General features: G+C 32.6%; 2 protein-coding genes across 2 annotated transcripts; both read right to left on the bottom strand.

The window, feature by feature from the left end:
• Positions 1–4,390: 4,390 nt before the first annotated feature.
• Positions 4,391–9,164, bottom strand: LOC124452153. The gene is made up of 5 exons (XM_047002739.1): positions 8,959–9,164; positions 7,348–7,423; positions 6,743–7,031; positions 5,604–5,733; positions 4,391–4,602 (listed from the first exon to the last, which is right to left on the bottom strand). The coding sequence occupies exons 1-5, from the start codon at positions 9,155–9,157 to the stop codon at positions 4,391–4,393; spliced, it is 906 nt and encodes a 301-aa protein (XP_046858695.1). The 5' UTR covers positions 9,158–9,164.
• Positions 9,165–9,882: 718 nt separating this feature from the next.
• On the bottom strand, positions 9,883–14,241 carry LOC124452152. The gene is made up of 2 exons (XM_047002738.1): positions 13,982–14,241; positions 9,883–10,205 (listed from the first exon to the last, which is right to left on the bottom strand). Exons 1-2 carry the CDS (start codon positions 14,142–14,144, stop codon positions 9,883–9,885), a joined length of 486 nt encoding a protein of 161 aa, XP_046858694.1. The 5' UTR covers positions 14,145–14,241.
• Between the last annotated feature and the right edge of the window lie 4,954 nt (positions 14,242–19,195).

The raw sequence follows: 19,195 nt of genomic DNA, 5'->3' as shown, positions 1-19,195 counted from the left end.
CGGACTAAATTCCAAATTACTAATTTCATTCATAAAAACTACAAATGTATTTATACAGGGAGCTAGAGCACTCTTTATTAATTAAGTTCTACAAACCACGTCATTGACAACAATTGTATATCCTTAATTTTACGATTACACAAGAAGCAACTAACCTTACCGAGAAGTTTGTACTTCCGCACTAATGCTTCCTTAAAAATGCCACTTCACACAAATAAATAGAACCACAGCTAGCTTGTAAATTTAATCTAATATAAACAAATAGAAAATTGCCTTGTCTCTTTTTTTCAAATATCGGGTTCAAATTAGAATTCTTATGTGTGAACTGATATATGTATGAACAGCAAAAAGTTCTGTTCACTGGAGTTTATGTAAAAAATTCATGCTATGAGGAAAATTTGGTAGTTTGGTAATTTTTGAGCAAAACAGTGGTTAAGACATTTCTTCATCATTGACGCGTTTTTTTCGCTCTTTGGTTTACATGCTGCTTTACGATTCACAATTACTGGTAAGACCCTGTCCACAATAATGCGTTTTCGAAACGCATCGTTTTAATGCACCCGCACCAGCGTTTTAATAGCGTTTTCGGTTGTCCACACTAAAACTTTTGAGAACGATGAATGTGTAATATATTTAAGTGCGCATGGTTATACATAAAACGCCCACGGTTGTTATGAAATATTGTTATAAAACGCCCACGGTTGTTATGACATTTGTCGCCATTTCAGGTGTGCCATTGACGTCATCGTTTTTAAAACTCTAAAAGCGATAAAAAGCTCTTTCAGTTGATCAATCGAATCTCAAACTTTCATAAAAACAAAATGCGTACATCAAACGTTTGCCGAAATTGCCGTTTTGGTCGACCAATTGCATTTTGAATGCACTTATATGCTATTTTTATTCAACTTTTAGCAGTTGTTTAACGTATCTACCACAAACAACATAACCGTTAGAGTCCTGTTCCACCGGAAACTCATTCCCTTTGGGTGGTCGGTATCACAGAAAAGGAGATGTATTACGGTTATAGGAATTTCCGCAGATGCCAGCCACCAAAAAAGGTAATTCATATTTACTGAATCGGACAGATGGACCATGTCAAAGTAGTGCTATTCAACCTACCGAAATTACTAGGCAAACTGGGACAACAAACTCCAAATTTAATTTATTTTGATACTCAGCCAACAGCAAGAATTAGTTCCATATCCTTTGTGTAGCTCCAAGTGATATGGTAACGATGATCAATGGAATACCTAGAACTAAAAGAAGTTTGTCTAATGGACAATAAATAAATTTTAAAGATTAACATGTCAACAAGAAATCCTTCGCATAGCATCCAGCCAAATGCAGACAGCAAAAAAAATGTAAAATAGCTGCGACTGTTTTACAGAAATCCTGCAAGATAGAACACATATAATTGTTTTAAAATGTCTTTACTATTAGAAAAACGTTGTATAATTATTTACTACAATTTTTTATTTTCCCAAGCTTTCTTACGAGAAGAACTTATATAGCTATGAAGGAAAATTTTGTTTATGAAGGGGTTGTACACCATAGTTTACCAAAACAAACAACAAGCATTTTCAAATTAGGATCATCAGCAACCAGTCACTTATTTAATTAACAGCTTTCAACATCTGTTACAACTTGTTTTTATGAACAGCACTTGCCCTATTCGAAAATGTAAGATTGTGCTTTACAGAGTAGGTTTAACATAAAAGAATGATTTAAACTAAATCATAAAATTTTACCGTGCTCCTTTTGGAGACTCCCTCCAATATAGCAAAGATGTCGGTAAAACCAATTGTAATGCAAAGATTAATCAAAACTATACATCGAGGTGATTTTACATACTTCCAGAAACACACGTACATAAAGACTGTAAAAACTATAACAAAAATTGATACTGAACACCCAATGTTTGAGATGTATTGTAAAGCTTTCAGATGTGTCTTCTACAAAGATAAAAGAAATATTTACCATTCACCTTGACAGATTAAGAAAACTTTAGCCCTGGATATGGCAGTCTAACAAAAAAAAACTTAAAAATAATCGAAATCTGGTTTATAAATGGCTTTCTATTATGACGTAGCTTATTGACGTGAAAATTTCAAAATTCTTGAAGAGTGAAGAGAAATTTAGTGAACATGGAAAAATTTCAAAAAAAATTAATGAGCTACCTGCACTTCTATCCTAGCTAAACACAAGAGGAGTGCATCATGACTGCAAACGCTGTGTTATTATCACAATCTCAAGTGACTTTGAAATCTAAAGATTTTGCTTCGTTTAATTCACATCCTTTACGGCTCCACTTGCTATTGTTTTTATTTGGTTCAATAAATACACACTGTCTTACAGGATCAACAAAACCACTCTATATCAACGTTGAAAAGTCTTAATCTGTGAAAAAAAATGGAAAAGACTTCATCATTAAACTAAATACAAACCTAATTGTTTCGTATGATAACTTCAATATGTTGTGTAACATTAAGAAATTTTGGTGTGGTGACAAAAGAGATTATGGTGCTCTGGATAGTCAGATTCTTGCTGCCCTGTATCGTGCTAGCGACATATTTTTGTAAATCCTCAAGCATTAGAATATCCTTGATTGACAAGTATTTCAAAGAAGTCAGTTGTTCAATACCGTCAATAACAATCCTGCGAAATTTAACACCTTCGCCGCCAGAAACTGCCAGAATAACCTCTCCTGACTCAAATTCTATATTTTGAAATATTCTTATACGAAGGAGTTTAATATTCGCCGTTATGAATGAAACTTCTTCCCCCAGTTTTCCATCTTGAGCAACAAATTTTTTAGCGTTATGGTCTACACCTGTGATAATTTGTCTTGCCAAAGTATTTCTTTCCTAGTAAAAAGTGAATTTTTTTATCATTAAAGCTTATATACGATACATATAAACAATGACCTTTATATAAAGGACATGATTCATGTTGTATAATCTTATACCAATAGTATATAGCTTTATCTTATATGTTAATGAAAAAATGGTTTCCTCATACAAACAGTGGACAAGAAAAAATGCTCCCCCCCCCCGCTATAAAAATTACATAGTAACTTACAAATATCAATAGTTTACTTGATGATAAAGAAACTGTTTTATTGTAGCTTACATAGTCTGTGCATGAAATTTATGGAAAGAAGGTTTATGAAGTATCTTTAATTCTGTGTGTTGCAACAATGACCTCAAACATGCAAGTGGAGTTGTTTGAAAATACGTCACAATCTATAAAAATTTTACGTGATGTAATAGCCAACTCAGTCACAAGACTTGCACCTTGTGGAAAACGTATTACCAATAAATTTTTCATGAGAAGAAATTCTTTATCCTAAACAAAGTTTATGGAATAGTTCAAACAATTTATCAACTGTACGGTACGTGTACTTGAAAAAGTGTTCGTTCGTTTAGTAATCGACATATTATAAAAAATTGCGCGGAATCGCCTTGTATATTCGTTTTATAACGTTTTAGTTCGACGTTGGTGCCTCTATCCAATGGTTCTTATACTAAACTAAACTTGTGATTAGACCGATTTATCTTGGTTTATCATCAGCACGATGCACTGACTTCGCTGCAAGCTTATGTAGGTATTGCATAAAGCACTTAACTCTCAAAACTTTCTCTTTTGATCTTGTCTATACATCTTGTACACTTATTTTGTTGGTTCACAGGCAGAATTTTGGCACATCTCTGAACAAACTCGGGAAAGCAAATCAATCGCTGTGTTTATTAGGATACACAAATTGCAGTACTTTAATATCATATTCAAATGTGTATTATAAAAAAGCATAAGGCATGGTCACGCCACAGTGTAGTGAATATACATGCAGTAGAACCATTCATTGAAATTTTTCGTACCACGCATATCTCATTACGCATGTGATTACCGTAGTGGTAGCGAGTCAATTCATTTTTTTGTAATCTAATTAAATATGCAGCAGACAGCTGCACACGAAGTGGACCTACTGTATATACCCTATACTGTGATTCACGCTGTTAAAATTCTACAACACTTTATTTTCTTTTTCTTCAGAGTTTTACAAAGACAAAGAGGTCCAATTATTCTATTCAGTCCAATTATTCTATTCAGTCCAATTATTCTTTGTTCTTCATTAAGCGTATATTTAAGTCTTTTCTTTATAGCTACTTGTGCTTATGTCGATGCTTATGGTATGCTTTGTTAATTGGTTATCTTATTTAATATTTTGTCTATATGCTTGTGCTTATGATTATTTCAATCTTGTGAATCAAACTTAAATGACAAAACCTAAATGCCTTTTTAAAAGGTTTACAAAAGCAAACATATTGTAAATTCATCATAGCAACAAGTAAATATTTTTTCTTCATGAATATCTTTCATCAAACCAGTGGAATCAAGTGTTCTGATAGTGGTGAGTTGGAATAACGTTTGGAACAACGTCATCGTAGGTCGAGTCATCGTCACTGGTATTCAAGGATTGGTAGTCATCTTTTTCATCTCTTTTTGATTCATCTAGATTTTCGTAATTTCCGTCAAGCTCTTCATCGTTTCTCGTCAAATAAACATTTCTAACTCTTGTTAGATCCAACTCTTCGTAACTTGCATCTAATGCATTGTGCGTTTTCTTTTCTTCAGTATCTGATTGGGGTCGTTTTTTTCTTCTGTTCGAACATCGCCGACAACAAAATCGGAAGATCAAACACGTAAGAATGCCAATTATAACTCCCACTATTAGCAGTATAGCAATAATATACCATTTCATCTTAACTTCCTTCAAGTTTAATTTTTCTATAACAGGGAACACAAAGCAAAACGAAAGGTAATTGGACACTGAAGATTACCTTATTTTTGATAAGCTGTAAGAAATTAGCTAATAGCCTTTTCAAACTTCTTAAAATTCTTAATAAAAAAATCTTTGTTTCAAAAATCTTTTGATGTACTTCAGTTTTAGTTTTATTAAAGGTGTTTTGAGTAATCCTGTTTAACAGAAAGCATTGACTATATTATAGCAATTATTATCAAGCCTATAAGTTGTCTCCTGCAAAAAAACAAACTATATGAAGTCTTGGACCCAATAATTTAATTGGGGTCAATGCAATAATGACGGCTGTTTTTGCTGTTTTCGTATGACCATTTCTCATGTTGCTGTCTATTTCCAGGTTTCTACATGGTGTATTGTAAAACTAAAAAGTTTGGAATATCTGGCTAAATTTATCTGCACGCACGGTTTGCATAAACCTTTAGTAAATGAGCCTGAGAAGTCCCACGTTAGCGTTGGTGTTCACTGACATTAGAACAGCAGGTTTGCTGCTTACTCCATACTTTAAACTGAAGAAGACAACCGCTGACTGATGATGTCGAAACGTCAGTCAAAACCAACACCAACACTAATAGTCCTTCTCAGGACTTAACTTACTTCGACAATCTACATCTGCAAGCATGTGACGATACATCTGTGCTCAAAACATTGTTTCCTAATCAAGAAAATACTGTGATAATAAAACCTATTTTTGTCTTTCCTCAATTCATGATAATGTTCTATCTACAACTGCTTCTCTTATAGAAAACAGCGTCAAAGTGTAATGTAAAGAGATAGTTTCTCTTACCAAAATAACCCTTATACTTGTAGCTATACGACACCATCATGTTTAAGGTTGAAGGCGTAAGAGATAAGTTTGTGGCCATAAGTTTACCTGTCTTGATGACATCCATCCACTCAGAATCGTAATACAAATTCTAAGAAAAAAAATCAGTCAACAAATTGAAGCAATAAGCCAATATCTTCAAGATCTTCAGTCTGTGTAAGGCAAAACTTGTAATATTAGAAGAAAGTGTATCTATTTTGTGAATTGTTGACACCATCTATGCAGAGTTTTCTTGACTTATGTTTTGACGCAGGTCTGGTGAAATGGACCATCAGGATGATAAGACAAGGAAATAATAGAAGGAAACCTAAAAAAGCTTAACACATTTTAAATTTGCAACCATTCATAGCAATGGCGGAACTAGGGTTAGTCAAAATGAATTACTTCAGCACATTTTGGCATATAACCTTTGAAGCATATCATTAGTGAAATTATATTCTTTAGAAATTCAAAACCAATAGTGTTTTTCTGAAAGTACTTTGAATTTAAAATTAATAATTTATTTTGACTAACGCTGGATCCTCTACTGATTCATAGTAAATGCTATATTTTAGCATATCTTGCTAACTTTGTATAATAGAATTGCATTTAATTCTTCAAATGAAAATCAAAAAAGACGTGGCCTTAGATAATTAGTACATAGAGAAATCTCAACGATGCGAAGTTTTAGTGGACGTCTTCCTGTCTTCAGAGCACCATAAGTAAGTCTGAGAGAGAAATAAACTATTTTACTACGAAAAACTATCTGAATTAGCATTTTTTAAAACAAAGTTAATAAAAACACTTGAATAGTCAATGAACATTAGTAGTACAGCCTTAAATAATTTTTGAAATCAAGGCTTTTTTTTGCTATGTTTGCCATAAAAGCTTATCGAATAGAAATGATCGGTTTCTTGTTCTTGGTATGAGACAACTCAAAGAGGAAAAAAAATAAGGAAAGCATCTTTAAGTCAAATCTCCAATCGTTGCAGATGACAATGCCAAACAGTGCTGAAATGTTCTAAACTACTTCTAAAATACTTATAAGCAGTTTTGATTATAATGTATCAAATAAAATATTTTGGTAATTTCATGCAAAAAAAAGAAGAAGAATTACATACATCATTCTTGAACATCCTTTGAAACACAGAGTAAAACGTGTCCGGCTGAAGTATGACGTTTTGATACGAAACAATGTTTTGTACTCCTCTTGTTGAGATATTGTACTTTTTTCCATCCCCAACAGTGAAGGTTCTAACCTCATACACACGTGATGCACTAAACATAGCCGCGACGTAGACATAACTTTCATTAGAAAAATTGTTCCTTTTATAAGCCTCAAGCACAGCATCGTGATGATTCTTAGGTTTCTTGAAGGAAGAAAGCATTGCAACAACAACTTGAACGTGCCTGAAATTTTTATTTCAAAAAAGGAATATTTATTTAGGAATTCATTTACATTGCTGTTCTCTGCGGTACATAAAAATCCATAGAAATAATATTGTTGATTAATACACTGTAGTAACATTGTTAGGTGTCATCTAATGTTTAAACGTAAGCCCTTATAAACTGCAGTCAGTGTTTTTATCAAACATCAGACTGATAATGAGATTGATACTTCTTATGCATAAGCCATTCTAGCTTGCTTTTTCAATCGCTTCTTATACCTTCAATTGCTTTTACACACATACAAATAAAGGATCTATTTTTGTAACTAGGATCTTACACGTCATCATCGTGGGGCAAGCCAAGATTGACGTCAAAAGATGTCGCCGATCTTTTTCCTGTAGCATTAATTGCAGCTGAAATATTCAAAAACATAAATAAGAATAAGAATACCATGGACGATAATATTCATATATGTTTTTTGTAAACTAATATACAATCAAAATTACCCTTTGAAAGAATACGACTACAATTTTCTCATTCGATTATTTATTTCAACTGGTCAGTGGCTTAACTATGAGCTCTGGATGGGCAGAGCCACGGGCGCAAAAGCAATCACCTTGTAAGGGGGCGCACTGATCGGTGTTATTTATGAAAACAAAGATAAAAAATAGGTTTATATTTGGGTAATTTGGAGCAGTAGATATTTCTCATTGAAGATTATTCGTAAGTTCGTGTTCATGTCAGTAAATTGAAAGTTTTATACTGTATTTTTCTACATATTAATTAAAAACCAGTTAATAATATGTTCTGTTATCCTTTATTAATTATTATTATTATGTTGCAAGCTTCACTTCCGGCTAAATGGCGCGCTTTGATTGGCTCAGAAACATTTTTGCTGGTCCATAATTTTCCCGTAATCGACCACGGACCAAGAACGCGTAATTTTACAGTCAAGTGTAAACAAACTTCGTAAAGCAAGCAGCATAGCGCAAAATAAAGCTCGACCTCAAGCTCGGTCATTAAGGGCTTAGAAATATGTTTATGTTGTCATATTTTGGTGGAGGGGGAGCTTCTCATTCTTAATGGACCACGGGCAGCCCGGTTGAAACTTACGCCACTGCACCTGTTTTCCCATTTCAACATTTTTATAGGTAAAACAACATGAATTACACAAAAATAATCTTTGTTCAATAAAGAATATACAAAGCAAACATAATAATTGTATCATATGACATAAATACAGTTTCGTTGCCAGGTTTAGATTAGAGGAACGTTTCAAGCGTTAATTGGCATAGATGCTCAAAGGAAACTACTTATTTACTTTTTTATGGGCCCATTCACAGAAAGCAATTTTTCAAATGGCTGTATGTGAGTGGATTCGTTTTCTTTTATCCGACATCCCTGTTTCTCATTAGATTTGGAACAATATTAATAGGTCTTTAAAATGATGTTACCATAATTTCGTAAAAACGCTATCGCTAATGCGCATTTAATGTAGACCACAAACGTTTTGAAAACAGACATGTTTCGACATCTCATGATGCCATCTTCAGTACTAGTGAGTAATTACACAAATAATAAAAAGTTTATATAAAAGGAATATGGTACAGTAACATAAATATATAACTATGAATAAATTATAACAATAATAAGGAAATCAGATAAATAAATGCAGAACGTGTTACAAACTAAATATTGTGTTGAATTTAAAAACTTGAACATTGAGGTCAGTCATACTGAAAATGGCATCATGAGATGTCGAAACGTGTCTATTTTGAAAAAAATTGTGGTCTTCAGAATAAATTGAAGAGGAGAAGCTTCAGCTCCTTCCAGTTTCTCAAAGTTTCCTCCTTGGTAGCATCACTGTTTGAATTCTGTAAATGATTACTTTGACGGGATCTCTGAGCGCGTGCAATTAATATAGCTGTGTAAAAAGTGACTTTCTTACCTGAGCGAGTAATGCCAAACTTTGATTCGGAATAATCAAGATTTGTACCATCATCACCACATCTAGTTATCACAACGTTATATTTTGTCGCTGATAATAATCCATATATGATCTCATTTCGATATGGATCAGGCAATGTCGACTTCAAGGAAAGGCACCGTTTCATGGTTGGTTCATCACTGACTACGTTCCAACACATTTGAAAATTCGAAGCTGCGTATTTTGGATTACTCGAAAAAGAGATGAGGAGTTTTGTTTGGCTGATTGCTTTATACTCTTTATTTGAGGGTTACCTATTTTAAAAATCAAATTAGCAAAGCTAGAGTGTTAAAATGGCAATCGATTTTAAATGTAATTGATCAAACTTTCGAAATGTCGCTGGACTTTGTTACAATATTCATTCTTAATCAAGAGAATGCGGTAGCGCAAACGTCTAATTTACCCATCCCGTGACGTCCACTGCGAAACAGAAACTTGAAGTAGAACAAAACGAAACAGAGACATTTTTTCAACACTTCTTTAGAGAATACTTGAAGTTTTGCGGAATGCAGCTGTCATACGATGCAACGCCATTGCTTGGGTAAATTAATAAATCAGACATCAAAAAAACTTCTTTCAGAGAAAAATTTCGATTTAACAAAATATGTTTGAAACGACAAAATTTTGTTTGTTTCGCCTACGTAGCCATTGCAATCGAGAAATTATTTTGCAGTCTACTTGCATAAAAAGACTGTCGACTAAATTATACTTCCTCCATGCAACTTTGCTTTCGTCACTATGAAAACTACAGCTAGATCTCTATAGATATGAATAATGATTATGTTCTTAAGTTTTCATACAAAAATTAAGCTTGCTTACAATGCTGGTTCTTTTGTTTTATTTCTATTCCATGTCATATTCACATTATAAAACGTATAAGAAAAATCACAATACCTGGATTTTGCAAGTGTAACGAACTAGTAATTTCAAAGATTCCCCACATTGATTGGGAGAAAGCAAAAAGTCACTTTTCCTTATGGGAAAATGACAATGACTTTTGTCATCACAGTCAGTTTTTACAACATTCAACGCTGATGATGATAGACAATCTTTCTTAGTCAATGATATCCTATATGGTTTACTATCTGGGCCACTATCTTTCATCAAAACACCAAAGTCAGCTGATCGCACATCGATGACCCAATCAGAGCATGATTCAGAGCAATTGATGGTTAAGTGGTCTCCATCGTTGAATTTTTTTTCGTATACTAAAAAGAATAATGTGTGTAATTATTTATAAAGAAAAAATTTCCAATCAAATTTTGTATTCAGCTAGTTGCACTTCGACCTTCAAAATAAAAGCTGATGCATCATGCAATAAATTACTAATATGTTTACCTTCCTTTATAATCTCTACTACATTACGATCGATAGAAATACCAGAAACAAGTTTTAAAAATAACAACTTGTGTTATTAAGGTTACTTAACGTCTTCTATATTTTTAACACACCAAATGTTTTTTCCAAGCGTACAGAATTTGACAGCAGGTGAGATGACTCAAACCCTAACAATCAATTTCACTGGCAAAAGCGGGAAGTAAATGCAAAATGTGACAAATTAGGAACTAGTGAAAAGCCACAACTACTGGAGTGTCAAAAAGGCCCACAATTGCTATACATGATATCCATTTTTTCATAATATAAAAAGGTATCTAATTTGAGGGATTTGAGAAGACTGCATATAGTCGTGACTATCGGTACCTCATTGTCTCACTGGTGGAAATTAAATAGCTGCATAAAAGCTTAAAATATAAAATTAACTTCCACAGTTATTTTATCAAATTTTTTAAAAATGCTACAACTGTTCTTTCTACCAATTACATTACCATACCTATACCTCGTGGACTAACTATCCTGGCGTTGCCATATGACCAGAGGCGTAACTTGAACGTTAAAGGAGGGGTGTATATTCATATATTCAGTTGTGCCGTAGTAATTCAAATCACTTTCAAAAGAAATCAGTAGGGCACAACGGAATATATGAATATGCACACCCCCACACCCCCCCAATTAACGTTTTAGTTACGCCTCTGCATTTGACAACATAAAGTAAACCATCCAAAATGCGATGGACAAAAAGTTATAATAACAACAACATATCACACGTGCAGTGCACCCCCGTGAAAAAGCTTTCCTATTTCGCGTCACGCAACCGTCCAATGAGCTTCATATGATGTAAATCAGTTAGGTGGAAAAGGTTACAATTTTTTTTAATAAAACTTGACAAAACAAAAATATGATACAATTGTATTTTTGTTTACTCAATTGTATGATACTTAGCCGTATGGCAACATTAAGGAAACCATCCAAAATGAGAGGGACCAAAACAGTTTGAAAGTAAAGGGTTAAAGTAATGGCTAAGTGGACTGCGATGAGGTTGTCAAAAACATGGATGCCAAAAAACCTATTTTCGCTGAAATGTTCGCTTGGCAGAAAATATATTCTCGACCTTCCCCTGTTGTGTACAGTCAATTATATAGAGATTTTTAAAAACAAACACGATGTCTTTTTGGAATTTCTTTTATAATGCCAACCCTTCAATTGTTCAATTGTTGGATGTCGTGGTTTACACAAAAATGGGCATCTGGCATTTTGCAGGTGAGATATTTGCTTGTTTTGTGTATTCATCAAATATTGAAAAGCAATTATGCACTTGTAAAGCCATAAAATCCATAAGATCGTATATTTTAAGACAGACTTGAACATCAAATATAAAAAAAAGAGCCGCACATTCTAGTCAGTTGGTAGATATCCATCCAAAGGAAACGATCAAGCCAAACAGTACCCATGATTTGGAGCAGAGCTTGTAATGTTCTATTTGCTGACGAGATGCAGGGAAGATCAAGTAGTAAAGATGACTGGAAGATGCTATTGACCAGGCGGAGTCTTTATAGATTTTATACAAAAAAAAATGATACTGAAAAGATAAATGATTTATTGCCATCCCTATCCAGAATAGTTTAATTTTATCATAGTCAAATTCTATGGATGAAGACAATGGATTCACTTGGATGAAGACAAATATCTTTGCATGCTTTGAAATTAAAGTTCAAGTACCAAAGAAAGATGGCAAGAAGGTTGTCTGTGTTTTGATGCTTGATGAGATGAGATGTCAATTCACAAACATGTAAAATGGGATGGCCATAAGGTTTGTGTTTATGTAAACAGTGGCACTGAGATTGATGATGACTCAATGCAGATGTGAATCTTCAAGCTATATAATCCATTTGGTTTTATGTAACTTAATGGTTAAGTCATGTCATATCATTATCAAAATATTTTAGTATACTATTAGTACACTCTATAGAGTGTTGTTTGAATGTTAATGATATCTAATACATTATGCATGCTATACTGAAGCATTAAAGATTCAGCAATGAAATCTTTAAAGTTACTGTGCTATGTATTTCTTCCTTATTTCAGTTTTTGTTATAAGAAACAGTTTGAGCTTATTCGCCTATTAGAGTAAAGAATCGAGATACATCATTTGCACTATTTGCAGCTTCTTATATAGTAATTTTTTTGACTTTTTAAAGTTTTTCTTTAATTCTTTGCTTCTTAATTCTTTTCATGTGATGGATGGGATAGAGGCAGTATAATTTGTTTACTTTGTAATTTCTAAAAAGCTTTAAAGCTTCTATCATAAAATTACACAAAATGTTTTCAATTCATTTGGTTAAAATGCCTTACTATAACATATCTACATGCACTTGATTTTTCTTGTATGAAAAGCATTAGATGTTGAATACTCACATGAAAAAATCCACTACCAACTGCCTATGAAATTTATTATTGAGGTGAAAAATGTATTAATCGTTCAAATTGTGCACTTACATTGCAAAAATAGGAAAGACAAAATAAAGAGAAAAAGTAAAGTAGAAGTATTAAAACCTTTTCAAGCACAATTATTTTGATGATTATTTTTATTTTGCCATATTCATATATCAATACAACAAAATTGAAATGGGGTACAACTTTACAAGTATTTTAATGCAGTCCCATTTCAGAACACCACAAAAGCTTACTTAGAGATTTGTATACAATATTATTTGTTCTCATTTAGTAAACTGATGCAAAAGTGTGTCTTTTGAAATTTAATATGAACTTCAATGACAGAAAATCATGTACATTAAGTCAAACTGTAAATATCTAAAGATGTATTATTTATTTTTATAAAGCAACAAGTACAAAGCTTACGATTGGGGCGAAAAAAGCCATCGCCCAATGCATGAAAAAAAGGTAATGATAAGAAATACACTAATTTTTCCTTCGTGAACTGTGGAAATAAACCATGATATGCTTTTTTGTATAGACTAAAAGTTAAATCGAGTAAGCATGTTGGACATGCTGGTAATAAAACGACGCACATCTGCACCCTTATGTAACACCCAAATAGCTTCTTCGCCGACAGTTCTAACAAACATCCTCGTATGAGCCGATTTTCAACGTAAAATTGCTTGCCTAGTGTCAAATACATACATATTTTCTCTTTGCTCTTTCTTCGCGGGGGGAGGGTGAAAATTGTGAAATTTTTGGAAAAACAGTAATTATCGGTAAATCTCAGCGAAAATAGGTCCATTCCACCATTTTTTCGACAACCTTCGACATCTAAAACTGCGCTTGAGAAAGCCGCTCCAGTTATTATAGAACTCAATGGTTAAAGTAATATCAACTTATACAGTTGACAGGTAAATATATCAGGGGTAATCAGTGGACTCATACCAATCCTACTGCAGACTCCTTTAATTCATACATGCAGTAACATGTTAGTTAAATGAATAGCGTCAAAGACTATATAGGGAAATTAGCAATATAATCCATTTCTGCTTGAATATGCAACAGTTGCAAGCATTCTCAAACACTTTTAACAAATGAGGTTATTATTGATTACATAATTTCATAAACCAAATTAAGTTGAATTTCATCTAGCATTTGGTATTTCATGAAGATGCCCAGACTCACTCGCCTTCGTGGTTAGACTTACCGTAGTTAAGTTTGCACGAATTATTCACTTTACATATATTTTCCACAATACTGACATTCTCATTTTCTCGAGGCTCCCATTCACCACCACTGACTACAGATGAACTGCCAATGCAGATGTCGTATGGATGATTGAGATAGTAATATTTCAAATTTCCATTCATAGTTGGTTGATATATTCCTGCGTTTTCACTGCAAGATGTACTGTTTGTAATTATAAGAGAAACATTTTTGCCAGGGTCGCTGAGGTTAGAAAAGAAAATATAACTAGAAAAAGAATTAAACGTGAGAATCAGAGACATTGTAAATTAAGTTCAAAATTTGATCATGCTTTCCAATAAATCCTTCAAAATTGCTTGAAAGTTCTTCAAAATGGCTTGAAAGTGCTTAGCATTATTTCCTAAGGTTTCATTTACTAGGACTTAAGATGACGTCATGTCATTTTATCGTCATTTGGAAACCAACAACAAACAACTGGTTGAGCAATAGAGCCATTGTGCTCGACGCAACATGCGTGAGGACAAAATATCAAAGATTCTGGCACACACGTGACACTTCTTCATAATCTAAGTAATTAATACATTTTATCATTTAGTTTATTATAATTTAAGTTCCGACCGTTGTTCTTAGTTAGAACTACCTGGTCTATAATCATTCACCATGACAAATACACTCTTCATAGCAGTAGATAAAGGAAAATGAGGACTTTGTATGTCATGATGTCAGATGCTCTTTTTTCAAGATGCATTGAAAAGCATATGACTGTGCCGTGTTGCGCCGTGTGTTTTCAATACAGAGCATAATTGAGAAATATAGCAGGCAACGATGAGGAAGATGATACAAATAAAACTAACTTTGTACATAAGGTTGTACATAAATCATAAATTTTAATGCAGCCTTACGTCATTGGTAGTATGCATTTCTTTGTGACCATATGATACGGTGGATAGTAACTTGACACCAAAAAGAAGGCATTTCTTGAAGTGCAATCACGTGACCAATATAGAAAATTACTCTGATTTCCTACGTTGACGCAAAGTCCATTCATATGCTGTATAGGACCGTAACCTAAATGAAAACATTGCAACGTTTCCTTCAACAGAAAGGAAAGACAAATAAAAATTACCAATATACTTAAATTTTCTAGTGCCAGACAAACACTCTGCTAAAAGGAAACTCTACTGTCTACACAGAATACATAGATCAGCGTCCCCAAGCAGTATTACAATCCCATTAAAGCACATAAAAAGAGATTTTTTGATACTCCCTGTTTTACCTATTTTTGAAACGGCTTTTTCTCGTTCAAATTGTTTCAGTCCAGAGACACTGTATGAAGAACCTGTAAACAAAAGACAACAACACTAAAGCACTGCAAAAAGTAAAACCTTTTTCTCAAGTTATACGTAAAGAATCCTGTAGAAATCGAGAATTTGTTTAAATATATTTGACTCTGTGACTCTTTTTATATCTTTGTTTGAATTTCTGAGTAGCAACAAATTTAAAAACGTCTAATAAAGACGACGATTTTTTAAAAAGCAAACATGTTTCGACATTAACAAAATGCCATCTTCAGTGTGAATGATTGTGTTACGAAATATGATACAGTATAGGAAGATATGAATAATATTATTTACACTGAATGGGAGTACGATCTATTTAAAGTAAGTTTAAAACAAAAATATATATATAAATGAATCAGTATTTACATTAGAAATGGTAATAAATGAAATTAGACCTATTATAAATGGTGATAAATGAAATATTATAAAGTAAAGATAGTCTTTTAATGATGAATTTCAACATTTAGATCAGGATTAGTTTTATTGATACACGTTTTAGCAAACGTGTTTTGACATTAACAAAATGCCATCTTCAGTGCGAATGATAGTGTTACGAAATATGATACAGGATAAGAAGATATAAATAAATTATTTGCATTGAATGCGAGTGTGATCGATTTAAAGTAAGTTTAAAACGAAAAAAATGTATTGAAATATATTAGTATTTACATTAGAAATAGTGATAAATGAAATTAGACCTATTATAAATGGTGATAAAAATGAGATTAGACCTATTATAAAGTATAGATAGTGTTTTAATGATGAATTTGAACATTTAGATTAGGATTAGTTTTATTAATGCGAAGAGCTTCTTTGATTTTGAAAGAGTAAGTTGATTAATCGGTGACAATGATTTTAAAGCAAGAAGTTGGAAATTTATTTTTACAAGAATTTTTAAAATTTATTTTTAAACATTTGTCTTATATCAGAGCACGGAAAAATGAACAGCATAGAAATTGGTTTTCAACATGACTTAAAGAAACTAATTTTCACCTTACAACGTAATTCTTTTCCTTTACATTTCATCAACAATACAATACAACGCTACTTAAAGAAAAACAAAAGAACTGACACGTCTAATTCACAACTAACCCTGACGATGGACAACAACCTGATAGCAAGCGTTTTTTCAAACTACCGTATATAGGTGATTACTCACTACACACTCAACGCAAACTTACACAAATCATTAAACGTTATTGTACGGAAATTGAAATTAAACTCATTTTTACACCTTTTAAAATAAAATCCCTTTTCTGTTTTAAAGATCCACTTCCTGAAGTCTCCAAATTTATATGGTAGTTTACCAGTTCTCGTGTGCGGGATGTAATTCCCGTTATATTGGTGAAAATTTTCGCCAACTATCTACCAGGATAAAAGAACACACTCAAACAGACTAAAACTCTACCATCTAGAAACATCTTCATGCCTCCCATTTTTGTAAAAATAAATATTAAACTTCTTGCTTTAAAATCATTGTCACCAATCAATCAACTTTCTCTCTCAAAATCAAAGAAGCTCTCCACATTAATAAAACTAATCCTAATCTAAATGTTCAAATTCATCATTACAACACTATCTTTACTTTATAATAGGTCTAATCTCATTTTGATCACCATTTATAATAGGTCTAATTTCATTTATAATAGGTCTAATTTCATTTATCACTATTTCTAATGTAAATACTAATATATTTATATACATTTTTTTGTTTTAAACTTACTTTATATAGATCACACTCCCATTCAATGCAAATAATTTATTCATATCTTCTTATCTTGTATCATATTTCGTAACACTATCATTCGCACTGAAGATGGCATTTTGTTAATGTCAAAACACGTTTGCTATTAAAAAATCGTCGTTTTTAATACAACGTTGAATGTAAACTAAAAATGCTACATTAATATTGCATACAATCATACATTAAAAGACACATTTACGTTGTTGAGGCAAAAAATACAGAACCAAACGAGCATTGCCAACTTTTACAATAAATTATTTTTGTTTTCACTTTGCCACAATTTTGTAAAGCCCTCGCCCATTTTGTCATTTTGCCAAACTATACGTCACATATACCATCTAAAATCTCCCTTTTTTACAAGCCACTTACGACTGTTTTTTTCACATTAGATTAGAGAGTAAATTTCTCTCTGTTTTCACTATTTTTTTTTCGTCTACAAAGTCAAGTGATAACAACTTCCTCCATATCAAAACTCACCACGAGAGCAATATATTCACTTCAATGTTAATTCATTCAAAGAGTTTTGGGGGGCGACTGCGGTCTTGTGACATTATATGCAATACCTTATTTTAAATCTTACTCCAATAATGAAAAATGATAAATTTAATATCCGACAACCAGGAAATTGTTGAACTCAAACATTTTTGGATCTCGATGTTAGATATCTTTACTCGAATTTTTCTTGACTTCACGATCAACGAAAGTCACTTTTCCTTCATCACTCAGTCAAATTTTTGTCTTATATCAACTCCTTATGAGATCCTTAATATTTGAGGAATTTTTTCAATGTACTAACTCCACCAGAGAGCCTTTAATAGATGAAAATTTTCTTAATGACAAGCAGAGGTTAAATTGTCACGTAGTTTTTAACAAGCATTTTTGAGATAAATCGTGTGCCTACCAAATAGTTCTACTTACGTCCCTTTAAATCATGCTAGACTTGTTTAGAGACCAAATTAAGTATGTCTGATTGATATCTATTTGCTGATTTCCGAATCGGGGCACTACAGATCTGAAGGCAATATAAGTTATTATATTAGGAAGATATTTTTTTTCTAGTTGGACTTTGAATTTTCATTAAACATTTTAAACTTTGTATTTGCCATGTCAAGAAAACTTTCAGGATTCTAGATTTCTGATAATACATGATAATTCCATAAATTATTCAAATGAATAAATTTTAGTTTGAAAATCTCGGTATACAACAACGTTGACAATTAATGATGATAAAGACTGGTGTAGTTAATGGAACATTTAATGTTATAAGTTAAAAGCAGTTAATGATATAAAATAAGGACCGATATTTATCTCTTCTAAACATTGTAAGAAGCGTTCGTGTAATGAAATGCAAAAGAACAAGACTGACAGGCAAAAATACTTTGTAAGTTTTTAAATTTTAATGAGTCACCAACCTTCAGTCAAATGATGAATTTCAACAAGTAACAAGATGCCAACAACAACCTTCTCCAAAATCATTGCCAGTTTACAGTAACAACAATCCTGAAGCGAACAAATTTGCCGTATTTGGTAAAAAATTTTAGCAGGAGTAAAACAACACAACACAGCAAAGCCTTGCTTGCATTTGTTATGGTATATATTTTCTCCAGCTAAATATGTACATGCGTATATTGTACTCTATAGAAACAAAAAAAACATGTGCACTTGAAGGCAACGTGAACGGTGAAGTCGGCCAACTTTCGTTTTTAATTCTAAGTAAAGGCTTCATGTGGCAATTCAAATGATGTATTTATCTCGTCTATTAACTCTGCGGCTAAGGATGTTTTGCTGCTCTGTTAGTTGGGTAAGCTGAAATTCAGTTGAATACCTATCCAGCATATGCAAATAAGTTTTTATTATTACTCAGGTAGTTAAAACTCCAACAATCGCTTTAATTTTACACAATTGACAACATTCATTTAACATTTGAAATTATTTGCAGCAGATGGATCTGTTATTCACATGTCGTTATAACGATTTGTAAGAACATGTGACATTCTCTCCGAGAAGTTCAGCAAATATCTTACAAGTGTTAACACTCAACGCCTACAAAAATTACGGTAGTCACGAGAACTCGTGTTCTCTTCAAATGTCTTTGTTCATATATCATATACTTTTAAGTGCTCATGTTTTA

The sequence above is a fragment of the Xenia sp. Carnegie-2017 genome, unplaced genomic scaffold (genome assembly GCF_021976095.1).
Source record: "Xenia sp. Carnegie-2017 unplaced genomic scaffold, XeniaSp_v1 HiC_scaffold_24, whole genome shotgun sequence".
NCBI lineage: Eukaryota > Metazoa > Cnidaria > Anthozoa > Malacalcyonacea > Xeniidae > Xenia > Xenia sp. Carnegie-2017.
The sequence above is the reverse complement of the archived record's forward strand: the minus strand, read 5'-3'. Positions and strand labels throughout refer to the sequence as shown.